The sequence below is a fragment of the Hibiscus syriacus genome, unplaced genomic scaffold (assembly GCF_006381635.1).
Source record: "Hibiscus syriacus cultivar Baekdansim isolate YM2019G1 unplaced genomic scaffold, ASM638163v2 tig00116951_pilon, whole genome shotgun sequence".
In the NCBI taxonomy this organism is placed as follows: domain Eukaryota; kingdom Viridiplantae; phylum Streptophyta; class Magnoliopsida; order Malvales; family Malvaceae; genus Hibiscus; species Hibiscus syriacus.
In genome coordinates, this window is record NW_024063482.1 from 267378 (window position 1) to 287889 (window position 20512).

At 35.7% G+C, this 20512-nt stretch overlaps 4 protein-coding genes, 1 non-coding gene and 1 pseudogene across 5 annotated transcripts; 5 read left to right on the top strand and 1 right to left on the bottom strand.

Annotated features, from left to right (window-relative positions):
- Positions 1-1160: 1160 nt before the first annotated feature.
- On the bottom strand, positions 1161-3212 carry LOC120189178 (glutathionyl-hydroquinone reductase YqjG-like). The gene is made up of 3 exons (XM_039192518.1): positions 2372-3212; positions 1973-2222; positions 1161-1425 (listed from the first exon to the last, which is right to left on the bottom strand). Exons 1-3 carry the CDS (start codon positions 3187-3189, stop codon positions 1237-1239), a joined length of 1257 nt encoding a protein of 418 aa, XP_039048449.1. The 5' UTR covers positions 3190-3212; the 3' UTR covers positions 1161-1236.
- A 170-nt stretch (positions 3213-3382) lies between these two features.
- LOC120189065 lies at positions 3383-4816 on the top strand (annotated as a pseudogene).
- On the top strand, positions 3852-3955 carry LOC120189186. Its single transcript, XR_005522485.1, has one exon. It is a non-coding gene; the product is annotated as a small nucleolar RNA snoR137 (small nucleolar RNA).
- A 968-nt stretch (positions 4817-5784) lies between the features above and the next one.
- On the top strand, positions 5785-12106 carry LOC120189063. The gene is made up of 10 exons (XM_039192398.1): positions 5785-6243; positions 6424-6522; positions 6616-7055; positions 7366-7567; positions 8317-8475; positions 9334-9434; positions 9778-9846; positions 9951-9991; positions 10475-10592; positions 11984-12106. The coding sequence occupies exons 1-9, from the start codon at positions 6076-6078 to the stop codon at positions 10564-10566; spliced, it is 1371 nt and encodes a 456-aa protein (XP_039048329.1). The 5' UTR covers positions 5785-6075; the 3' UTR covers positions 10567-10592; positions 11984-12106.
- A 747-nt stretch (positions 12107-12853) lies between these two features.
- On the top strand, positions 12854-14202 carry LOC120189064 (acid phosphatase 1-like). The gene is made up of 3 exons (XM_039192399.1): positions 12854-13463; positions 13564-13773; positions 13867-14202. Exons 1-3 carry the CDS (start codon positions 13081-13083, stop codon positions 13937-13939), a joined length of 666 nt encoding a protein of 221 aa, XP_039048330.1. The 5' UTR covers positions 12854-13080; the 3' UTR covers positions 13940-14202.
- Positions 14203-17518: 3316 nt separating this feature from the next.
- On the top strand, positions 17519-19691 carry LOC120189062 (protein NRT1/ PTR FAMILY 5.2-like). Its single transcript, XM_039192397.1, has 4 exons — positions 17519-17688; positions 17779-17996; positions 18120-18688; positions 18778-19691. The coding sequence occupies exons 1-4, from the start codon at positions 17562-17564 to the stop codon at positions 19664-19666; spliced, it is 1803 nt and encodes a 600-aa protein (XP_039048328.1). The 5' UTR covers positions 17519-17561; the 3' UTR covers positions 19667-19691.
- The last annotated feature ends 821 nt before the right edge of the window (positions 19692-20512 follow it).

The following is a 20512-nucleotide window of genomic DNA, read 5'->3' on the forward strand; positions in this document are numbered from 1 at the left end:
TGATTTTTTGCTCTGAACTTTCATAAACACAGTATTGTTATTATATACAACATCCCTCAGGTTCTTGTCTTGGATGCCCTGAACCTGCTGTACTGATCAATATTATCACGAGTTAATATTTAATTGGTTTCATGTACAGCTATACTTTGTTTTTCTTCATCCAAGTCAAATGCGTGATTAGCTAACAAAGAAATTGCTAAAATTGAAAAGAAAATTCTTGTAGTCGGACTGGAAACAGCTCCTAAGGGTGTATTTGGTTCACGGAATGTAAGATTACCAGTGGGAATAAAATATTACCAGAAAATAGGATTACTGGGAATGTTGTATTTTGTGTTTGGTTGATTTAGCATGAATATAAAATTACAGTGCTTAGTTAAAGGAATAAAGATTATTGGAATGTATATTTGACCAAATTGTCCTTATTATATATTTGTATAATATTACAAATTGTAAAATATTTATATATTTTTAAAAAAAATTAAATTCATAATATTTATAATTTTTTTACAAAATTAAAAATATAAAAAGGGTTTAAGGAAAGGATAAAATTTTTTAAACCCATGAACTTCATATAAAATTTTAATTATAGACTTTTTTTGTAAATCTAAAATAATTTAAGGATAAATTTATAATTTAACCTTCGTAGAATTTTTATTATTCAATGACATAAGAAGGATATTTTTGAAAAAAAATAAAAATTTAAGGACATTTTAATCCAAAACGTCGGTAGTGTTACAATACCTAAGGGAAGGGAGGTAATGACATTCACGGTAATATACCAAAAAAAATCTACTATTGGTAATAAAACATTACCGGGAATGAGATTCCCGGCCAACCAAACATGTCCTTGAACCAAACACCCCCTAAGAAACTCAACTTTTGCAAGACTTGTTTTTGTTGAAAAAAACACTTAATTGTCTGTTCTTAAATTATACTTCATTTAACTTGGCATCTATTTTTTTTTTTAATTTTAAGCTTAAAATTTATAAATATATATTTGCTTCCAGGAAACAAGTTTTGCATACAAGGAATGAGTTCATTTTTTATACAATTAGCATCTGTTTTCCAAAATTAGTTTGTCTTCTTATTTGCTTTTCGGAATGCAAGTTGGTGACGGAAGAAGGAATGAAAAGTAGCAGAATTCCACATAATTTATCTGATGAATACCATATTTTAACAATCAACATTATATACCAATGTCAAAAGCCGTACACGTGTTTAGACTTGGGAACCAACTTACAAAACATGCTGCACACTTTTACCCACTGAAGACATCGATTCCCTCTCTGGTGGCCTGGAGAGGAAATTATGCTCACACCCTGAGGGCATAACCGGCCGAATGCCGCCAGGATTTAACGGAAAAAGCAACTGGTAATAGCCATCCATGATTTCTGGAAAATTGCAAGTGGCAGCAACCTTCGGAATCTGATAAGAAATAAAACGTTACAATTTTACATACTGCACATTAGGACTCACAAAATTTCAACGTAAACAGAATCCTAATCCATGCTATTTTTAGCGCCTAAACAGAGTAGCTTGAGTTAGGGGAGTATGTAACTAATTCATACAAAAAGTGATACAAGATGCTCTTCACAAGCATTATCAACTAATTCACTCCCCAAATATGGGGAACAAGGTCTCAGGGCGAAGTTAAGCTAATGGAGCACTAGAAATGAAGTGATCCATGTCACCTTATTCTTTCACATCAACTCGTCACTCGGGCTTAGTTCGAGTGGTTACAGACTTAAACTGCAGCCAGTTCGGGTAGACATCTTCGAATTGAGCCTTAATGCTCAGTCTAGCACCCAAATCCCGTTTCCTTCTAATTGTCTCTCCAAAATCTAACCAGCCAAAATGCAAATGGTACATGATTTGTTTAATGTGAACGTTGTTGAATTGGGAATTCGGACATAAACTTATGTTAATTTACAACTATTATCTGAACATTTCATCACAAGTACTCGATATTTACCTGATAAATATCGCACATGTAACCATGAAGATTGGAGTACTCGAGCAGCTTCTTCTTAGTGCATTTGAACAAAACATTGTAGACAAGATCAAATCTAATCAATGTAGTAAACAAGCAAATATCCGCGAGAGTCAATCTGTCTCCACACAAGTATCGGGAACTGCCCAAGTGATCATCAATCCTATCCAATGTGCTAAACAAACCAGTCACTGCAACATCATATGCCTCTTGACTTTGAGCAAATCCACATCTACAATGTAATAAGATCACCCCCATTATACTACTACAAACTAAAGTAGTTTTAAAAAATTCCAAGGCTTTCTTTTTCTTACAATGTAACCATTAAAGTTTTAAACATTAAAGAGTAATTTTCTCAAGCAAAGTCGTCATTTTTTTTACCTGTAAACTCCATTATTAACATTGGGGTAAATCTCCCGATTCCATTCTTCAATCTCCTCTTTCAACTCCACCGGCGAGAGATCCAAACCAGGGTTCAGGGCCAACCTGTTCAGACCCGAATTGAATAACTCAATAATATCATAGCTCTCATTGCAAACTACTTCTTTGTTGTCTACATCCCACAGCATTGGCACCGTGGCTCGCCCATCATACCCGCCTTTTCTCAGCTTATAAACTTCCTTCAAATTCCGGCACCCGTTGACCTTATCCATGGTTGGAACAGGGATATCATTGTCCATACTCTTATCCTTGTCGGGGATATCTTTGAATTCCCAAGAGCCGTCAAAGCCATGAGTTGTGATGGACACGGGGACGGCTTCTTCGAGGCCCTTGAGGGCACGGACGATCAGGGTTCGGTGGGCCCATGGGCAGGGGAGGCTCACGTAGAGATGCAGCTTGGTGATTGCGGAGGTTGGGTTTTGGCATTTGAGGCGGAATTTCGAGGGAGGCCTGGTGTAACCGCCGGAGGGATCGGAGGGAGCCAGTTGGGACATCATGATCTGCCACGTCGAGGTCCATGTTGCACGGACGGAGGAGATTAGGAGGCCAGGAGGGAGGGATGCGCCCCAGAGGAGCTTGGAGATGCTGTTGATTGGATTCAAATTACCATTTCTGTTACCGCTGTTATTATTACTGTTGTTGAAGAACATTCTAGGGCTAACGTGGCATGCCAATTTTGAGGTAGTTTTGGACGTAGAGTGTAACAGGAGGCGAGAGCTGGGCAGTGAAATGCTGTGCATTGCTTTGGTCTTTATCATCTTCTTCAACTGTTTTTTTCATTTCATTTTTAATTATCCTTTTAGAGGAAGAAAGAGAGGATACCCCTAGTTTAAATAAAACGAAGCGTTTTGCGTTAAGAAAAGTGTAAGAAAGCAGTTCAACCCTAGGGCAGCGTATATAATCAAGCAGTCCTCTATCTCCAGAGGGGTCGAGACAAACGGCGGAGCGGAGCGGAGTCGATCCAAAATGTCGAAGCGAGGTATTTTTCTGTCCGTTATTTTCTCGTACTTTCGGATTATCCGAACAAGACTCTTTCTGATCTTAGTCAATTGTTTTTTTTTAATTGTAATAGGAAGGGGAGGCAGTGCGGGGAACAAATTCAGGATGTCGCTGGGTTTACCGGTTGCGGCGACGGTGAACTGAGCGGACAACACGGGAGCCAAGAACTTGTACATCATTTCTGTGAAAGGAATCAAAGGGCGTCTCAACAGGCTTCCATCGGCTTGTGTCGGCGACATGGTCATGGCTACCGTCAAGAAAGGAAAGCCCGATTTGAGGAAGAAGGTTTTGCCAGCTGTCATCGTCAGACAGCGGAAGCCTTGGCGTAGAAAGGATGGCGTCTACATGTACTTCGAAGGTCCTAAGTCCAAACATTTTCTTTTTCTATTCTCCTTTTTAATGGGGTTGCTGACTTTGATTGTTGGTTTCTTAATGAGAAGCATAGATTAAGGGGAATTTTGCCAGTTTTGAACGGCATGATGTTATCTTTCTTTAGCTTTGTGTTGCCTGTCTGCTGGTATATTTGAACTAAGTTATTGCGTGTTACTTCAATTCATTTGACACTGCTTCAAAACTTAATTTTCACTTATTTATCCATCTACAGATAATGCTGGTGTCATTGTCAACCCCAAGGGAGAAATGAAAGGTAAACCATTCATTGTCTTCATTCCATCTGGTATATCCAATTACCTGTTATTAACAATGCTTCTTGTTGAATTGTGGGGGTTAGATGCTAAATTCAGCTGTTTGTGTTGATATGTGTTCCTGTTCAAATGAACTATTTTGGATGGTTTTTCTCTGGTTACTTGCTTTTGCAATGTCAGGTGAAATAAAGTGAATATTCCTGAAAATTAGCTGCTGTTGCACCTCAATTTTGAAAAGGAAAACATGCGTCAGTGACCATTCACTGATGTTTTTAAGATTCTATTTTCTATCTTTCCAAGTTGACATTTATGTTGCATTGTCTCTGTTTTGGTGTTGAATCAGTATACAGAATATTGTTCTTTTTTTTCAGTTTAAGTTTCCTGTATGGTTTTGTTCTTGTTTTTCTTTAATTGTTTCATTGATATGGAGGATCTTCGAAGACTGTATTCTCATTCCATGTTAGGAACTGAAAATCGAATAGCCATAGCAACACGGGCTATCAATGTCTTTACTATTAATCTTCAGTTCAGTGTCGAAAATTATTATTTATTGGATCATTGATTTGGTTTCCCCCCCCTCAGGATCTGCTATCACTGGTCCTATAGGAAAGGAGTGTGCTGATCTGTGGCCTAGAATTGCAAGTGCTTCCAATGCTATTGTCTGAAACATTTCGATGGTTTTGCTTGAGATTGTAGTTTTAATGTTATCTTTCCGTTTCTTATGACAAGAGATATTTTGATTGAACAATAGTAAACCCGAATTCCTTTTTATAGTTCTTTTCATGAATTAAAAATGTTTTAGCATGCTTTGATTCATCATTTTCAGCTTAAGTAGTGTGTCGGATGTAGAAATTTATGTGAGAGGGTGCGAACTTAAGAAGTTAATTTAAAAATTTAGGAGGTGTGAAGTTATAAAATTTTAGGGGTGAGAAATAAGATAATCAATAGAAAATATAAAAGAAAAAACAAAAAATTTAAGGAATTTGAAAATTCTAGTTGCACCCCCATCAGTCCATCCCTGGTGTTGGCAGTTCCCGCACATCCTTTGGGTTTGGAACTTCACATGTTCATATGTTCGAACTTGCACCATTTTTATCACGTCAGAATGATTCTTCTGATATTTGTTCTAATGTTGCCAATTCTGAAACAGAAACAATAATCGCATCTTGATTGCATGTTGTCGAGCAAATGTCCTCTATCAAAATGATGCTAGGCATGATATTCATAACATTGTAGGAGGAAAACGACGTTCCACAAGTGATTTAGGGTTAGTTGTGGCCTGCTTAAGGTCAAGCGGCTCGGAAGAGACAAAGCTGCACTCGAAATAGATACCTTATGGATTGTTAAGATACTCCAACGTGGGGCAACATGCATTTATTGTATTCGAATTTGAGATATGAAGTAATAACAATAATTCTTTTATCATTAAAGTCGTTTGATTTTTTCGTATCGAATCTATTAACTAATGACTGTTTTTATACACTTAATTTATATATAACAATCATAACTTTAGATTTGATACACGAATATAAAGAAAGTCAAAAATAAAGTCAATATATAAACCCATTAACGTACAAGGAAAGAGACTTCGACTATAAACTTTATATCAATGAACGATAATCTCTAAATTATTGACCGATATCATTAGAAAGGTGAACTGTCCATAACCGACATAACTCTCCCTCCTTATTCCTTGTTGGGGTATGCCAATTGCCAAGTCCATTTATGTTGCGACCCTGACCTAAACATAACAACGAACCAAGGCAGAAACTTGAAGACTGTCAATCATTTGGCTCCACAAAGTCAAACTACCTTCACTTTCTCATTTTTTAGGCTTTCTTAAGCCTTTTGAGACTTCACGCTGTGGCTGGAAAACTGAGAAGTCTCATCATCAGTTCTATTGCAACTCAAACCCTGCTTGGCTTCTAACCTCTTCGCAACCTGCTGTCTCATTGCTAGATCTGGTGTCATTGATAACAGAGTCCACGGAAGAAAAGAAGAATGGGATGGAATCACCCAGACATATCGTTGGAAGAAATGATAAAACTGATAAAAGGGTTTGTTGATATCCTGATTTTAGCATCTGGGTACCAATCGTCTGGTCTTCTTGCCCACTGGGACTCCTATAACATCAAGCGAGCCTTCCAATGGGCCCACTTCTTTGAAAATGTCTGTGCTTTGTACCCTCTTTTTCTCTTTCTCTACAAGTTCATTCATTGACTGATTCTACTTTGTGCAAGATATTGGTTGTTCAAGAAATTTATGATTTTTCCATTAGAATTTCCCCCCATATCTGAAATAGGCAACGCTAACTATGTCAACTGAAGTTTCTTTCACTATATTGTTTAGGCTTTTCGGCGTTTAAGATGCTTTGATGTATATCAAGAGTCTATAGTGGAACTTGATGCAGCTCTTATTGAAATGACCTCTCATCCAGCGTTTCCTCAGGTTCTGGTCTTCATAAATCCTACTTTCTTCTATACTAATTGAAATTCAATGAGATTTGTCGTTATTAATATCATTTTCTTCTTATGGTGTCAGGGTCTTGTACATTTGTCGTCTGCTACTCTTAGAAGGGCAAGAAGTTTTTTGTTGGAACACTTGCTCCATAATTTACCATTGAGGGATTCACATCTACAAGCTGTTCTTACAGCAATCATTGAGATAGATCTTAGTGACCTTTCAATGACAGAACATGACTGTCTCAATGCATATTTGAATGATTTGACATTGCAAAACAGGATTTGTATGATGGATACCAGTACATTTTCAGATGTAACTCCGTCTATGGAAACAGAAAATTTTACTGAACTTACTGTTCACGAACTCTTCAGGAGACAATCTTCTGTGTCATGCATATCGATTATTGAGGAAGGAGTCGATGTTCTTGCTAATGTTGTAAAAAATAGCAGCTGGAAAGACTCTGACTGCAGCCTATTTAGGGAGCAAATGAGTCATGAAACTGTTCCAGCTTTGTTGCCGTAAGTACAGATATTTATTGTTATGAATTCCATGTTGAAAATCATGTAAGAACAGAAATACGGATATATTAGCAAATGCTTAGTGCATAAGGGGCGATGGAAACTGTTTAAGTTCTTCCCATCACCCTTTTAGAGTCTAACAGGCTATCCTTTTGTTCTCTTTGTAACTCTTGGATCTCCCTTGTTACTATTTCAACTAACAATTTTCTTTGTGGTACTTGAGGTCTGCAAGATTCGTCAATAATCAAGTGCTTATTGTATCACTTTTCATAAAGGTCTGACCCGATGTACTTTGATTTTTTGCAAATAGAATTGCAGAAGAATTAGTTGATTTTGTCACTTGGAACCAATGGAAATCAAGGGCTTTGTCATACTTTCTTGATAAGCGAACTATTAGGTTGGTGTCTGGTGCAAGTTTAATATTTTCAGGTGCCAACAAACAATGGCGAAAAGTATTTGGGCAGCTGAACATTTCCGAAAAAAGTAGTGAAGATGATTTGCATGAGACAATTGTAAGTTCGCTCAACTTGATATGAATGATAATGATGTAAGCTTGCTTTACTGTAGTTGATGTGCAGCCTAGCACCGAGTGACACATGTTTTTTCATGGCTTTTCCTTGTCTAGTTCTTGCTTTTTTATGGTGCTATGTTTTTTTGGCCGTCATGTCACATGTCCATCTAAATGATAGCTTTGGTAGATTTTAAAGTTGGGAAAGCATGAAGTTTTGGTATGCCATGCTTTGAATTATTTGCCTTCTGTTTATTTGGAGTTTGAATGATGCATTTCAAGGTATATTTGTTTATGATTTATCAGGATTAGAAAAGCATATTTTGTTTCTTCCGTTTACTGTTTGATGTTCATGATACTGTTGTATGGTTGAAGTTATATTGAAAGTAATGGGACTTGAAAGTTTGTTTAATTATTGGGAAAAAGACGGTCTTGTTATAAAGTTCAGTTAGTTTGAAATAAACTGCAACTTGATTGCAGCAGAAAATTCCTTCTTACTTACAAGTGCATAGTTTCAGTTTTCATTTTGTCGACTGGTCATGATTAATTAATTTCACATCTTAGCATGACCATTTTATCTTTTCCTGGGCAAGATTGGTTTAGAACATATATTGGTGCGGTGGTAGTAGATGTTGTGTCGTTTCAAATTATAAATGTTATCTTATTGAGTCTCTATTTGGAGGTATTTGTTTCCTTAAGCTCTAATTTTACTTATAAATCCTCGTTTCCCCCTCCTTATCTCTTGAAAACCAGGAGCTCTTGTTATTAGGAAGTATTGCAAGCAGATGGAATTGCATAATTGAACACTTGATGTCAGTATCTTATGATTCTGTTCCCATCTCAAAGCAATATCATGTACTTGCTAGCTCGGTCTTCGAAATATCTCAAACAGAGGAAATAAAAAAATCGAAGGTATTTTTTTAAGATCAGTGATTGTTTCATATGCCTCTTTTCTAGTAGCACAACCATATTTACTTGTGTTTATGAGCTGTGTCATGTATTATTTATGCATGCATATTCTGGAGGATCTTAATTTGGGTGTTCTTACTTTAACATTCTTTATTTTTTGTGGGATTTTAGTTAAATATTAAAGATGGTTTTTATGCTTCTATCGTTGCATAATTAGGAGATGTACGATTTACAGGCCACAGTTCCATGTTAATCCCTTGTGCTGCAGAAGCAGAAGTCAATAATTCTGTGCCTGCTGCTTTCCTTTGAGTTCTTCAAACCCTTGATTATCATTAAAATGATCCTGACCCTTAATTGTTTGGTAGAATGGTTCCTAAGCTTTATGTATAGTTTAACTGCATTTCTTCATACCAGTTTTACGACCTTCTTTCCTCCTTAACATTTAGAAAAGTTTTCATTTTCATACTGAAAGCAGAAAGCTACTATTAGCCTCATTGTTGTAGTTAGCTATAGCAAAAAAAACCATTTCTCTAGGAAGGATCAAATCTTTGTAGTTCTTTTTCTCTCACCTATCGGACATCTTTAGTAAGCATATTGAATATGATGTGCTATGCAATTAGTGCATTTGTAACATAAAAGAGTCAAATGAATTTGTTTTGCCCCTGAAATAGAAAAACTATATTTTATATATTCAGTTGCAGTGTAAATTTGCTCTGAAGTTATTGTATATTTTGCCTAAATGAGAAGTATTATTTGAATGTTGTTATTGCTGGACTATAGCTCCAAAAATCCATCTTTTTATTGCTTCTAATCTTGTAGTTTGCATCACTGTTTATTGTTTATTTTGGATGTCCAAGTTAGGAAGGTGATATTCTCGATTATCTGATGGAACTGTTGGGTGGTCAAATTCATCTATTGTGGAAATCATCTCCAGCTCTGGCAGCAGTTTCACTTCCATTCTGGTACTATTTATCTGTGTGTGGCTTTGGATAATATGAACCATCTTTGTTGTAACAGATAATTAGGACATCTTATACATGTCGCATTGTGAACAATAACACTTCGTTTATGCTTGTTTAAATTTTTAGAGATTGCACAAAGTTACATTAGTTTAAATATAATGCCTACTGTATACATCTACTCAACGAACTTAATGGCAGAAATCATATTGGAAGTAGAAATCTTGTCCGTATTGAGTAAATTGATGGTGGAAAGAGTCAATTTCCATTGGATCATTGGACATTTCTGAGAATGCTTGTAGTTTGCCTGCTCCATGATTCAAGATGGTTGTAACTGGAATTGCAGGCCAACCCTATATAGATTTTACTTGAGTGATATTGAGATTCAATTTCAAGGAAAACCTTCGATGATAAGGTTTGGCATTTGTAACTCAATTTTTTTAATTGTTCATTATAATATGCCTCAAATTTGTAAGTTAAGGGAAAGCCTTTACATCTCCTATATATATTGTCTTGCAGATGCTGCAATTGTATTCAAGATAGCAATGAGCATAAGGACTGTGAGTATACCAAAAATTTGATACATATACTCCTCATGGATGCTTTTATATAGACTCCACTTCTTGCAATGTAAATTTTACATTCCTTGCTGAGTCTGGAACCTAAAATGGCTATATACCAAAAATGTCACAAGATTAACTTAGCTGTTAGCTGGTGGCCTTATGGTATTATTTCAAGTAGATTGAGAAAGCTTTTTTAAATAACCAACCTAAAACTTAGACTCGAATTTAATTCCTGCTTATACATAGTTTGCATACAATTTTCAATGCTGTCAGTCAACCCTCACTGTCAAATATGATCATCCGATTATAATTCTTTGGTTGTACCCTGCATGTGAAAATTAAGACAAAAGAGAATTACTTTTTTGTTTATTGGACAGCGATGGACTTTTTCATTTTTGGATATTGGAAGAAACTTCAACTTTTAGAATGGAGGAAGATTTGTATAAAAATATCTAAGTAGATAGTATGCTGTATTTCCAGGTGAACTTGCTGAGAGAATCTGGTGTCTCTACATCTTTCATGTTTGTGGCTCTCAAATAATACGTGGCGGCGCTGTGGTGTTTGATTGCTGAAATTTATCGTGTTGATCTTCAATAAGGCTCCCTTTTTCTTGTATCTATTGCTGAAAATGTCATTTCATTTTAATATACTTGTAGTGAGAGCTAGTTTTGGTCTAAATTTTTGTTGTTCAACATCGTGTTCAGAATTAAAAAATGATATAAAACACCAAGCGTATACATATGATGACGAAGTTATTGTTTTTTGCTTTCTTCAAATAAACAAACTTATTGTTGCATACAGTGTTGATGGCGGTGCCAGTTTTTGTTACTGTTTATTATTACCAAGTATTGATCATACCATGCATTATCTGCCTCACAAGGTATTCTCACATCTTTGTGGGTAGAACTATAAATAAGATGAGCTAAGTTCACAAGCTACTCGAGTTTGACTTGGTTAAAGTTCGACCAACACTCAAATCGAATGGATTCAACTCGAACTCGACTCAAATTCTTAACGAGTCGAAGATAACTACTTGATATCCGATTCGAAAAGCTCGCGAGCAATTTGAAAAAAATATATTAAAATTTTAATTTTTAAATTAAATTATTAATAATATTAATATTTATATGTTATTTTCTTTACAAATGCAATATAAAGTTTTCATGTATCTAGGTTCAAGTTTTGAGTTTGAACCGAACTCTAGTTCAATCTTCAATTCAAGTTTTTTTGAGCTCGAGTCGAGTTTCAATTTTTGATTTCGAGTCGAGCTTGACAATTTTAAATTCGTAAGCTTTCGAGTCGAGTTCAATTTTAAACTTTTTGAACCGAGTCGAGCTTAATAATACTCGAGCTCAACTCGGTTCATTTACGGCCCAATTTGTGGGCCTTCCTAATCCTCCTATAAAGCGAGTATTTTTGTGGGGGGAAAACAGGATTAGACTTGGGCACTAGAAGGGCCATTGATTTATTGCATCTTTCTCTTTGCCTCTCCTTTCGGCACTAGAAGGGCCAGACTTAGGCATGGACGGTATAAATTTTTAATCATAGCAAACCTACTCGTAGTCTCTCTTTTCATCATTTTTTAGATTTTTCCCAGAAAATTTTTATTGCGTAAACTAGAAGAGAAAGCACACATGATAAACATAAGCAACTTTTTGGAATGTTAAGCCAACCCAAAAGGTGCTCATCTCATACATCATATCACTACTCTCTCCAAGTTGAGACGATTGATGACCTAGGAATGATGGTAAAAGCAAAGTGGAAAGAACATTGAGTGGTGGTGGTTCTGATTTCAGACAAATGGCTAACTGCCATCTAACATCTAAGACAGTGATGTCTTTTGGTAGGGGAGTTAGATGCACCAAAGGCTCAATTCATGCTGTCCTTGAAACTATATATCTTATTCTTGTTGCTTTTAGACTTGCAAGCTCTCCACTTTGAGTGGATATAAAGGGAGAGTTTTTATAACTGAAAATTACGAAAACGCAGATCATGAAGAGGATTCAGTTCTTGAAGTGGGAAAAGAAAGTAGCAAGTGATGAGTATGCCGTCAAGCTTATCGGTGTAGAAAGACGGCCGACTTTGTGTTGCTGCTCAAAGTTACATGTGTTGAAGCAGTTTGTTTTGAAGCTCAAGTCACAATGGAGGAAAGCTCTGAGACTGCAAAGAAGCAGCACGCAGTTCAGTTATGACTTCCACAGCTATTCTCTCAACTTCGACGACGGGTTTTCGCGTGAACATATGATACACTGAGTTCAACACAATGAACTTTTGGCTCTCATCTTTCCTAATAAAGTACATAAACCCTTTTGTTTTCTGTTGTCATCCCCATTGAATTTCCTATGATATAACCGTTGTAACATGAAACTTCAGCAACAAAAACAAAAGGCAGTTTCTGGGTTTAAATGTTTGAGATGATTACATTTTCCCCCAACATGTGATCAGCAATGCTGTTTTCATTATGTTGTCTGAACCAATCACTTTAGTTTCCGGGTATGAAAGAATATTTAATTGCATCCAATCACATTTTTTTCTTTCCGTGTTTATGGCAAGAATTGCGGGACATATTTATTCCTGTTGGCTCTGAAATAGTTGAGAAACCAGCAATCATATAGGGCATTCAAGGCTTAAAATGAAATTGTATGGATCGAACGGGGCTGGTGGGGCGACTTCTTTATATATATTTTTATTGATAATCTGTTTTTGTCTCTAAAATTTTATAAGTATGTTCTTTTTAAAACTTTATAAGTTCATCTCTAATATAAAATTTTACGTCAGTCTTTTATCGATTATGTGATTTCTAAACTGGTAAATGCCAGCTGAGAACCCAAATGGCACGGCGTGGAAACATGAGTTGGGTACCATAATTTTGACCGACATTTAGCTTGTCCATATATCCATTATCCCTCAACTAATATACCATCTTCCGTTTAATAAATAATCATTGAATGTGATTATCCAAGGCTGGATTATGGCTCCATTCCAGGGTCCAGGCCTTCACCCCACGTGATACTTCCTTTTTTTATGCTCCTCATTCAACGATCCGAGTTCATCTCAATCTTCATTCCTCACCTTTTCTCAGCAAAATGGCAAGGGAAACTGTGCTCCTTCTGGCATTGACATGCCTCTTCACTGGCCTAGCAGCTGCCGACTGGAACATTTTGAACCCGAAATGGAGATTTGACGCAACACAAGATCCCTGGAAAAACTATTGTGAAAGTTGGAGGATCAATGTGGAGCTGAACAACATAAGGGAGTTCGAAGCAGCACCCCAAGAATGCGTCGATCACATCAAGAAGTACATGACTTCGTCTCAGTACACGGCCGACTCCGACCGAGCAATCGAGGAAGTGAAACTATACTTGAGCCGCTGTTGCTCATTGAAAGGTGATGGCAAAGATGCATGGATTCTCGACGTCGACGACACACTGATCTCCACCATCCCTTACTTCAAGAAACATGGTTTTGGGTAAGAATTAAAATTTCCACCCTAGTCCACTATGTCCTTAATGACATGGTCATTGTTCAATGCTTGATTACATAATGATGAATCTGATGAACTAAACCAGGGGAGAGAAGTTGAACTCATCTTCTTTGGAGTCATGGATGAAAGAGAGCAAGGCACCAGCTCTAGACCACACATTCAAGCTCTTCCATGAGATCAAAGACAAAGGGATCAAAATCTTTCTAGTCTCCTCAAGAAAAGAAACCCTTCGATCTCCCACAGTCGACAACCTCATCAAGGTCGGATACCATGGATGGGCTAGTCTCATCTTAAGGTATGCAAATGCAACTTACCAAAATTCTCAAGTTTCGATTTCGAAAACTGCAGTTTCCTAGTTATTGATCCAATGTTTTTGAATGAATTGAAGGGGTCTTGATGATGAATACATGCATGTGGAGCAATACAAGTCCCTGGCAAGGAAAAAGTTAGTGGACCAATGATACCGCATATGAGGAATTGTTGGAGATCAATGGAGCAGTATAAAGGGGCTGCCAGAGGCAAAGAGAACATTCAAGCTCCCAAATTCCATTTACTACCTGTCTTAAAGCTTCAGCTGAAATCGATTTTTATGCCCATTTTCCCAGAAAATGGGCTTTTGTACTTGTGGCTGTTTCCAGAAATCCATAATAAAATAAAAAATATATATGTAATAAATATATAAAAGTTGAACAAACACTGGAACTCAGGATGATAGAAATGAAACTAAAAACAGCAATGGCAGGGCAGAAAATTAGAGCTCTATAACTCTGCCTTTAAAATCTATGGAGCAGACACTGCCTGGCAGAAATCAGTGTTTTATGTACTATCCAATGTTGTTCATTCTTGGATACTTTTGCAGAAATTACTTGTCCTCAAGCTATTGTATTAGTTTAATTTAATTCTAAAAAATAACCCTCAACATTTTAATATTCTTCTAATCTAGTATCTCTTTTTTTCTATTTCTATCCTCCATCATTCTTCCACCATCTTCATCATTCCTCTGTCTCCATTGATAAACACCTTCCTCTCAATTTCAGAGAGTATTCATTAATATAGCATATTTCAGGGCACATAAAATGAATTGGCTGTATAGGACATTGATTAAAATTATCAATGATTTTTTAATAATGTACGAGGATTTATTCATAATCTTTTTAACCATTTATAACGCGTACGCAACTACTCAAACACGGAATCTTAAGGGAGAATGATACTAACTTTAATCACTAAAGCTACTCAATGAGTTCAGCATTGACAATCTAAACACCAAATACACCAAGATGCAGAATATGATTAGAAAGGAACCGTATAGAATATGATGTAAAAACCCAGAAAAAAAAAATCAAATACCCGAGGACGCAGAATTCGATCCATCTCTACAATTAACTCCAAGATATAGTTTTAATGAATTGTTTATAATGGAATTGGAGAGTCGACAGTTCTTTAACCTTTGTCTAGCAAAAATGAAAGCTTATTTCTTTTATTAAATAGAAATATATTAAATTTTCAAGGTATATGTAGGGATTTAAATCTATACAAAACAGGATAACATAAACATCACTGACTACTTTACCAATTAATGAAAACTTATTCTTGTTAGAAAATAGTAATACTGTAAAATAAAAATATTAGTATTCACATAATAATAATAAGAAAAAGAAGAAGAAGAAGAGTTAATTGCATCATATATCCCCAAACTATATTCTCATTTTAAATTGTCATTACACTTTTGAATATTCTAATTTCATCCTCAGACTATGACTCTAATTATAAATTAGTCCTTAAACTTTTAAACATTCCAATTTCATCCCAAACTATGACCCTTATTCTAAATTGATCCTCAAACTTTTAAACATTTCAAATTCTTCTTCAAATTCATCCAAATATGTAATTAGTTTCAACTATATTTAACCTAATTTTTTTCCAAGTATATAAGAATACAACTTGGCCTAACTATTTTATTAACAAGGGATGTGGTTAGTATACACATATAATTTGGGATGAAATCAAAATGTTCAAAAAGTTTGGAGATTAATTTAGAATGATATAATCACCGTGTTATGGTAGTAATTTCACATGGATTGGTGTAATCCCGAAATGGATTGTTACCTCTCCAAGATTAACACAATATTTCAAACCTCGTACACCTGAAATAAGAAAATGAAACCCGCTTGTATTGCTCTCTTTGATATAATTTTTTTTTCAAGAAAGAAATACCGAAATTATAAATTTTGTGTCTCATTATGGAGATGAATTATCTCTTTACAAAAGTGGTAGAGGAATAAAATCGTAAAATAACAATTACTCACTCTAACTACTCACTAAATATAGATAACCAACTCCGCATAATTAGTGACCATTATTTATGTTACTTACCATTCTAACATGATAGTATAATAGTATCAAAACACAACTTGGTTTCATTAATTTTATTTAGTAAATAACATAGATCGATACAAAAACATAACTCAATACTCAAAATACTTCAGTAATGTCATATAATAGATATTAAAATATAATTATTTTGAGAGTTTGATGTTCATATTGTCAAATCTTGTGTGAGTTCAAATTCTGATATTTAGCTTAAAATGTAATATCTTTCTATTTAATTAAAAAAATACAATTATTTTAAATTTTAATAATAACAAATTTTAAAGACTAAATTGGAAAAAACAATATACTTAATTGGAACAAATCAAGCATTAACCTAATACTATAAAAGAAGCCAGTGACGAATTTTAAGAGTTGGTTTTCTTAAACAGGAGAGGACTAAACCACTTGACGGGTGCTACCTAAAATTCAGATATGAACTAAAAAAATCTTTAAGGACTAAATTAGAAAAAAAATATTTTAAAGACCAAATCAAGAATTAACCCTAGGAAAATAGCAGATGTCAACTATTGGGAGTAGAAGTTCAACAGGTGCGATTGGTTCCCGGAATGTAAGATTACCAGTGGGAATAAAAGATTACCAGGGAATAGGATTACTGGGAATGTTGTATTTTGTGTTTGGTTGGTTTAGCAGGAATGTAAGATTACCGTGCTTGGTTAAAGGAATAAAAGATTATTGGAATGTATATTTGACCAAATTGTCCTTATTATATATTTGTATAATATTACAAATTGTAAAATATTTATATATTTTCTTTAAAAAATTAAATTCATAATATTTATATAATTTTTTTACAAAATTAAAAATATAAAAAAGGTTTAATGAAAGGGTAATTTTTTTTTAATCCCTGAACTTCATATAAAATTTTAATTATAGACTTTTTTTGTAAATCTAAAATAATTTAAGGATAAATTTGTAATTTACCCTTCATAGAATTTTTATTATTCAATGACAGAAGAATGATATTTTTGAAAAAAAAAATAAAAATTTAAGGGCATTTTAGTCCAAAACGCCGGTAATGTTACAATACCTAAAGGAAGGGAGGTGATGACATTCCCGGTAATATATCCCAAAAAATCTACTATTGGTAATAAAATATTACCGGGAATGAGATTCTCGACCAACCAAACATGGGAATGTGAGATTCCCATGAGAATCTCTCAATCCTTGAACCAAACACCCCCTAAATGTATACAGAGGGATAGATTGAAGGTGACATATTATTTTCTAAAAATCTTAAATTCTCATATAATTTAAATAAGTTTTTAAAAAATATATTGATAATTTATGTTTGTTCCTTAAAATTTTATAAGTTTATCCCTAAACATAAAATTCTGCATTCATCTCTATAGAAAAAACAAAATATTTTTTTATGTAAAAAACAAGAACAGGTGATATAAATAAAAAAAATATTTTATATGTATTTATGGTGATATCCGTTGACATTCATATTCGTCCAAGTTTGTTGTTATTCTTACATCAGTGAAATCGTGCACACTGACAATCTATAACTATTCCAATTGCTATGCTGGTCGATAAGTTTGAGAGAATTGTTCATTTTCTTTGGGCAATAGAAAATTATTCCTTTTATTAAGTAAATATTATATAATTTACCCATTTACTATATAAAGTTGTATATATATATGGCCACATGATCTTCGATAGGGCTTTAATCCTATCCTTGCTTTCACAATGTCAAAGGTAGAAGAAGAAAGAGGGTCAGCAGAAGAGTATACTGAAGATGGAAGTGTGGATCTCAAGGGCAGGCCCGTGTTGAGATCAAACACTGGTAGATGGAAAGCTTGTTCTTTCATTGTTGGTAGGTGTTTATATACTACTATGAAATCATGTTTGTTGTTGGGAATAAATTAATCTCGTCAGTTATTGGTGGTTTAACGGAATATTGCAGGATATGAAGTGTTTGAGAGGATGGCATATTACGGTATAGCATCGAACCTGGTGCTGTATTTGACGAATAAGCTCCACGAAGGAACTGTAACATCGGCAAACAACGTCAACAACTGGGTCGGAACAGTGTGGATGACCCCGATTTTAGGCGCTTACATTGCGGATGCTCATCTGGGTCGCTACTGGACTTTTGTTATTGCATCAGCCATTTATCTCACAGTAATACTACCTTTCCTTGAATAAAATGCTCAGTTTCTTCGTTTTCCTACTTATGTATATATTCCCTTGAAGAACTTTAGATGGATGATAATAATTGTATTCGATACCGATGAAAATAAACAGGGAATGTCGCTGCTAACCTTGGCAGTTTCCGTGCCTGCCTTGAGGCCTCCATCATGTGGTAATGGGATCAAAGAAGAAGACTGCAACGTAAGAGCCTCACTTTTGCAGAAAGGCTTATTCTATTGTGCACTGTACATAATTGCAATAGGAACCGGCGGAACCAAGCCCAACATTTCCACCATGGGTGCAGACCAGTTCGATGACTTCGAGCCCAAGGAAAGGGTTCAAAAGCTATCCTTTTTCAACTGGTGGATGTTCAGCATTTTCTTCGGCACCCTCTTCTCCAACACTTTCTTGATCTACATACAAGACAATGTGGGGTGGAACATTGGTTATGGCCTACCAACAGTTGGTCTAATGGTCTCTATCTTGGTGTTCTTAGTGGGAACTCCATATTACAGACACAAATTGCCTTTGGGTTCTTTTACCAGGATTTTCCAAGTGCTTGTGGCTGCAGTCAGCAAGTGGAATGTGCCTGTTCCAAGTGACCCTAAAGAGCTTCATGAGCTTAGCTTGGAAAATTACTCAAAATCTATGAAATTCAGAATTGATCACACCCCCTCATTAAGGTTGATTTCTCTATTTCAACTTCTTAACTTCCCATGTTTTACCAGAATAAATTACTTGGACTGACTAGCTACCGCTGCTCGAATGACAGATTCCTTGACAAAGCTGCGGTAAAGAGAGGGCCAAACTCACCATGGATGCTGTGTCCAGTGACCCAAGTTGAAGAAACCAAGCGGATGGCGAAAATGATCCCAATTTTGACAGCAACATTCATTCCAAGCACCATGTTAGCTCAGGTGGCAACATTGTTTGTCAAACAAGGAACCACTCTTGACCTTACAATGGGACCCCATTTCAAAATCCCTCCGGCTTGTCTCACTGCATTCGTTACCATCTTCATGTTGATCAGCATTGCCATATACGACCGCTTGTTCGTCCCAACAGTGAGGCGTTACACCAAGAACCCCAGAGGGATCACATTACTTCAAAGAATGGGAATTGGCCTTGTTCTGCAGATCACCGTTATGATAACTGCTTGCTTCGTTGAAAGGAAGAGGATCAGTGTCGCGCGAGAGAATCATAAACTCAATAAAGACGACATAGTTCCTCTCAGTATTTTCATACTCCTACCACAGTTCGCTTTGATGGGGGTTGCCGATTCATTCGCCGAAGTTGCGAAGATTGAGTTTTTCTATGACCAAGCACCAGATGGGATGAAAAGCCTTGGGACCTCCTATTTCACTACCAGCTTAGGAGTTGGACATTTCCTTGGCAGTTTCATTTTGACCACGGTTTCTGATCTGACAAAGAGATACGGCCATAGAGGATGGATCTTGAACAACCTCAACATTTCTCGCATAGACTATTATTATGCCTTGTTGGCTTCCCTGGGTATCCTCAACTTCATCTTCTTCCTGTTTGTGGCCAATTCTTTTGTTTATAATACAGACGAGACTCAAAAGGATTTGCAGGAAGCCATTGAAGTTTCACCCGACAAAGCTTCACCTAAAGATCCAGCCTTGGAAGCCGGTCCAATCTGATGAAATCCCTTGTAATTTTCTCTCACATTCAATAATGTAAAATGCAAAATTTCAGTGAAGTCCCGTCAACTCTCTTTGTATCTCTTGTTTCTATATGTTACCTATATTCGTTTTCTTTTAACTTTTCTGCAATTTCTTATTACTATGACTGGATTTCAGCCAATTCAATACTGTAATTACGTAGTTTGCAACCAAAACCAGTCACCCAGTTGCCATTTGAATCTCTAATCAATCTTTTTATTTTGGTTCCAACTACCATCTGCGTTGAGTTTCAAGTTTCCTGACTTTTTCCACCTACACAAAACTTCAATTCTTCTTTCTCCAGGCTGCTGCTAATTCAATACAGCTGCTTCACCTTCTTTTATAATTTTACTAAAAGACTTGAAGCTTTCAATCTGAAATAACATTCATTTGGTTGAAGATAGTCCCACTTCTCCATCTCCAATGCTTCCACACGATATTTGCAAAAATAATTGGCCATAACAAGCCGCCAACTGTTATATGATGTGTGATTCTTTTCTAGAACCTCCAATGCTCTAGATACTGAAAGAGACATAGAGTCAAATTTATTAGTATGCTTTGTCTTGTTTGGTTGAAAGATGATTGTGATGGCCCTTGAAATTATCGTATCTTTTTATGTGGTAAAGACGGACGGGAGAATTCTTGAGCTTTCTTATTGGATCTCCTAGAGTCACCATTCCTTTTATCTTTGGCTCCCTGAGCAATTTCAGTAACAATCACCCTATTCACCACCTCTTGAAAATCAGGAAACCCTAGAACCATGAACAAGGAATGAAGATTATCACTAAAAACGTTAACGAATATCTGATACTTATCTTCATCAGT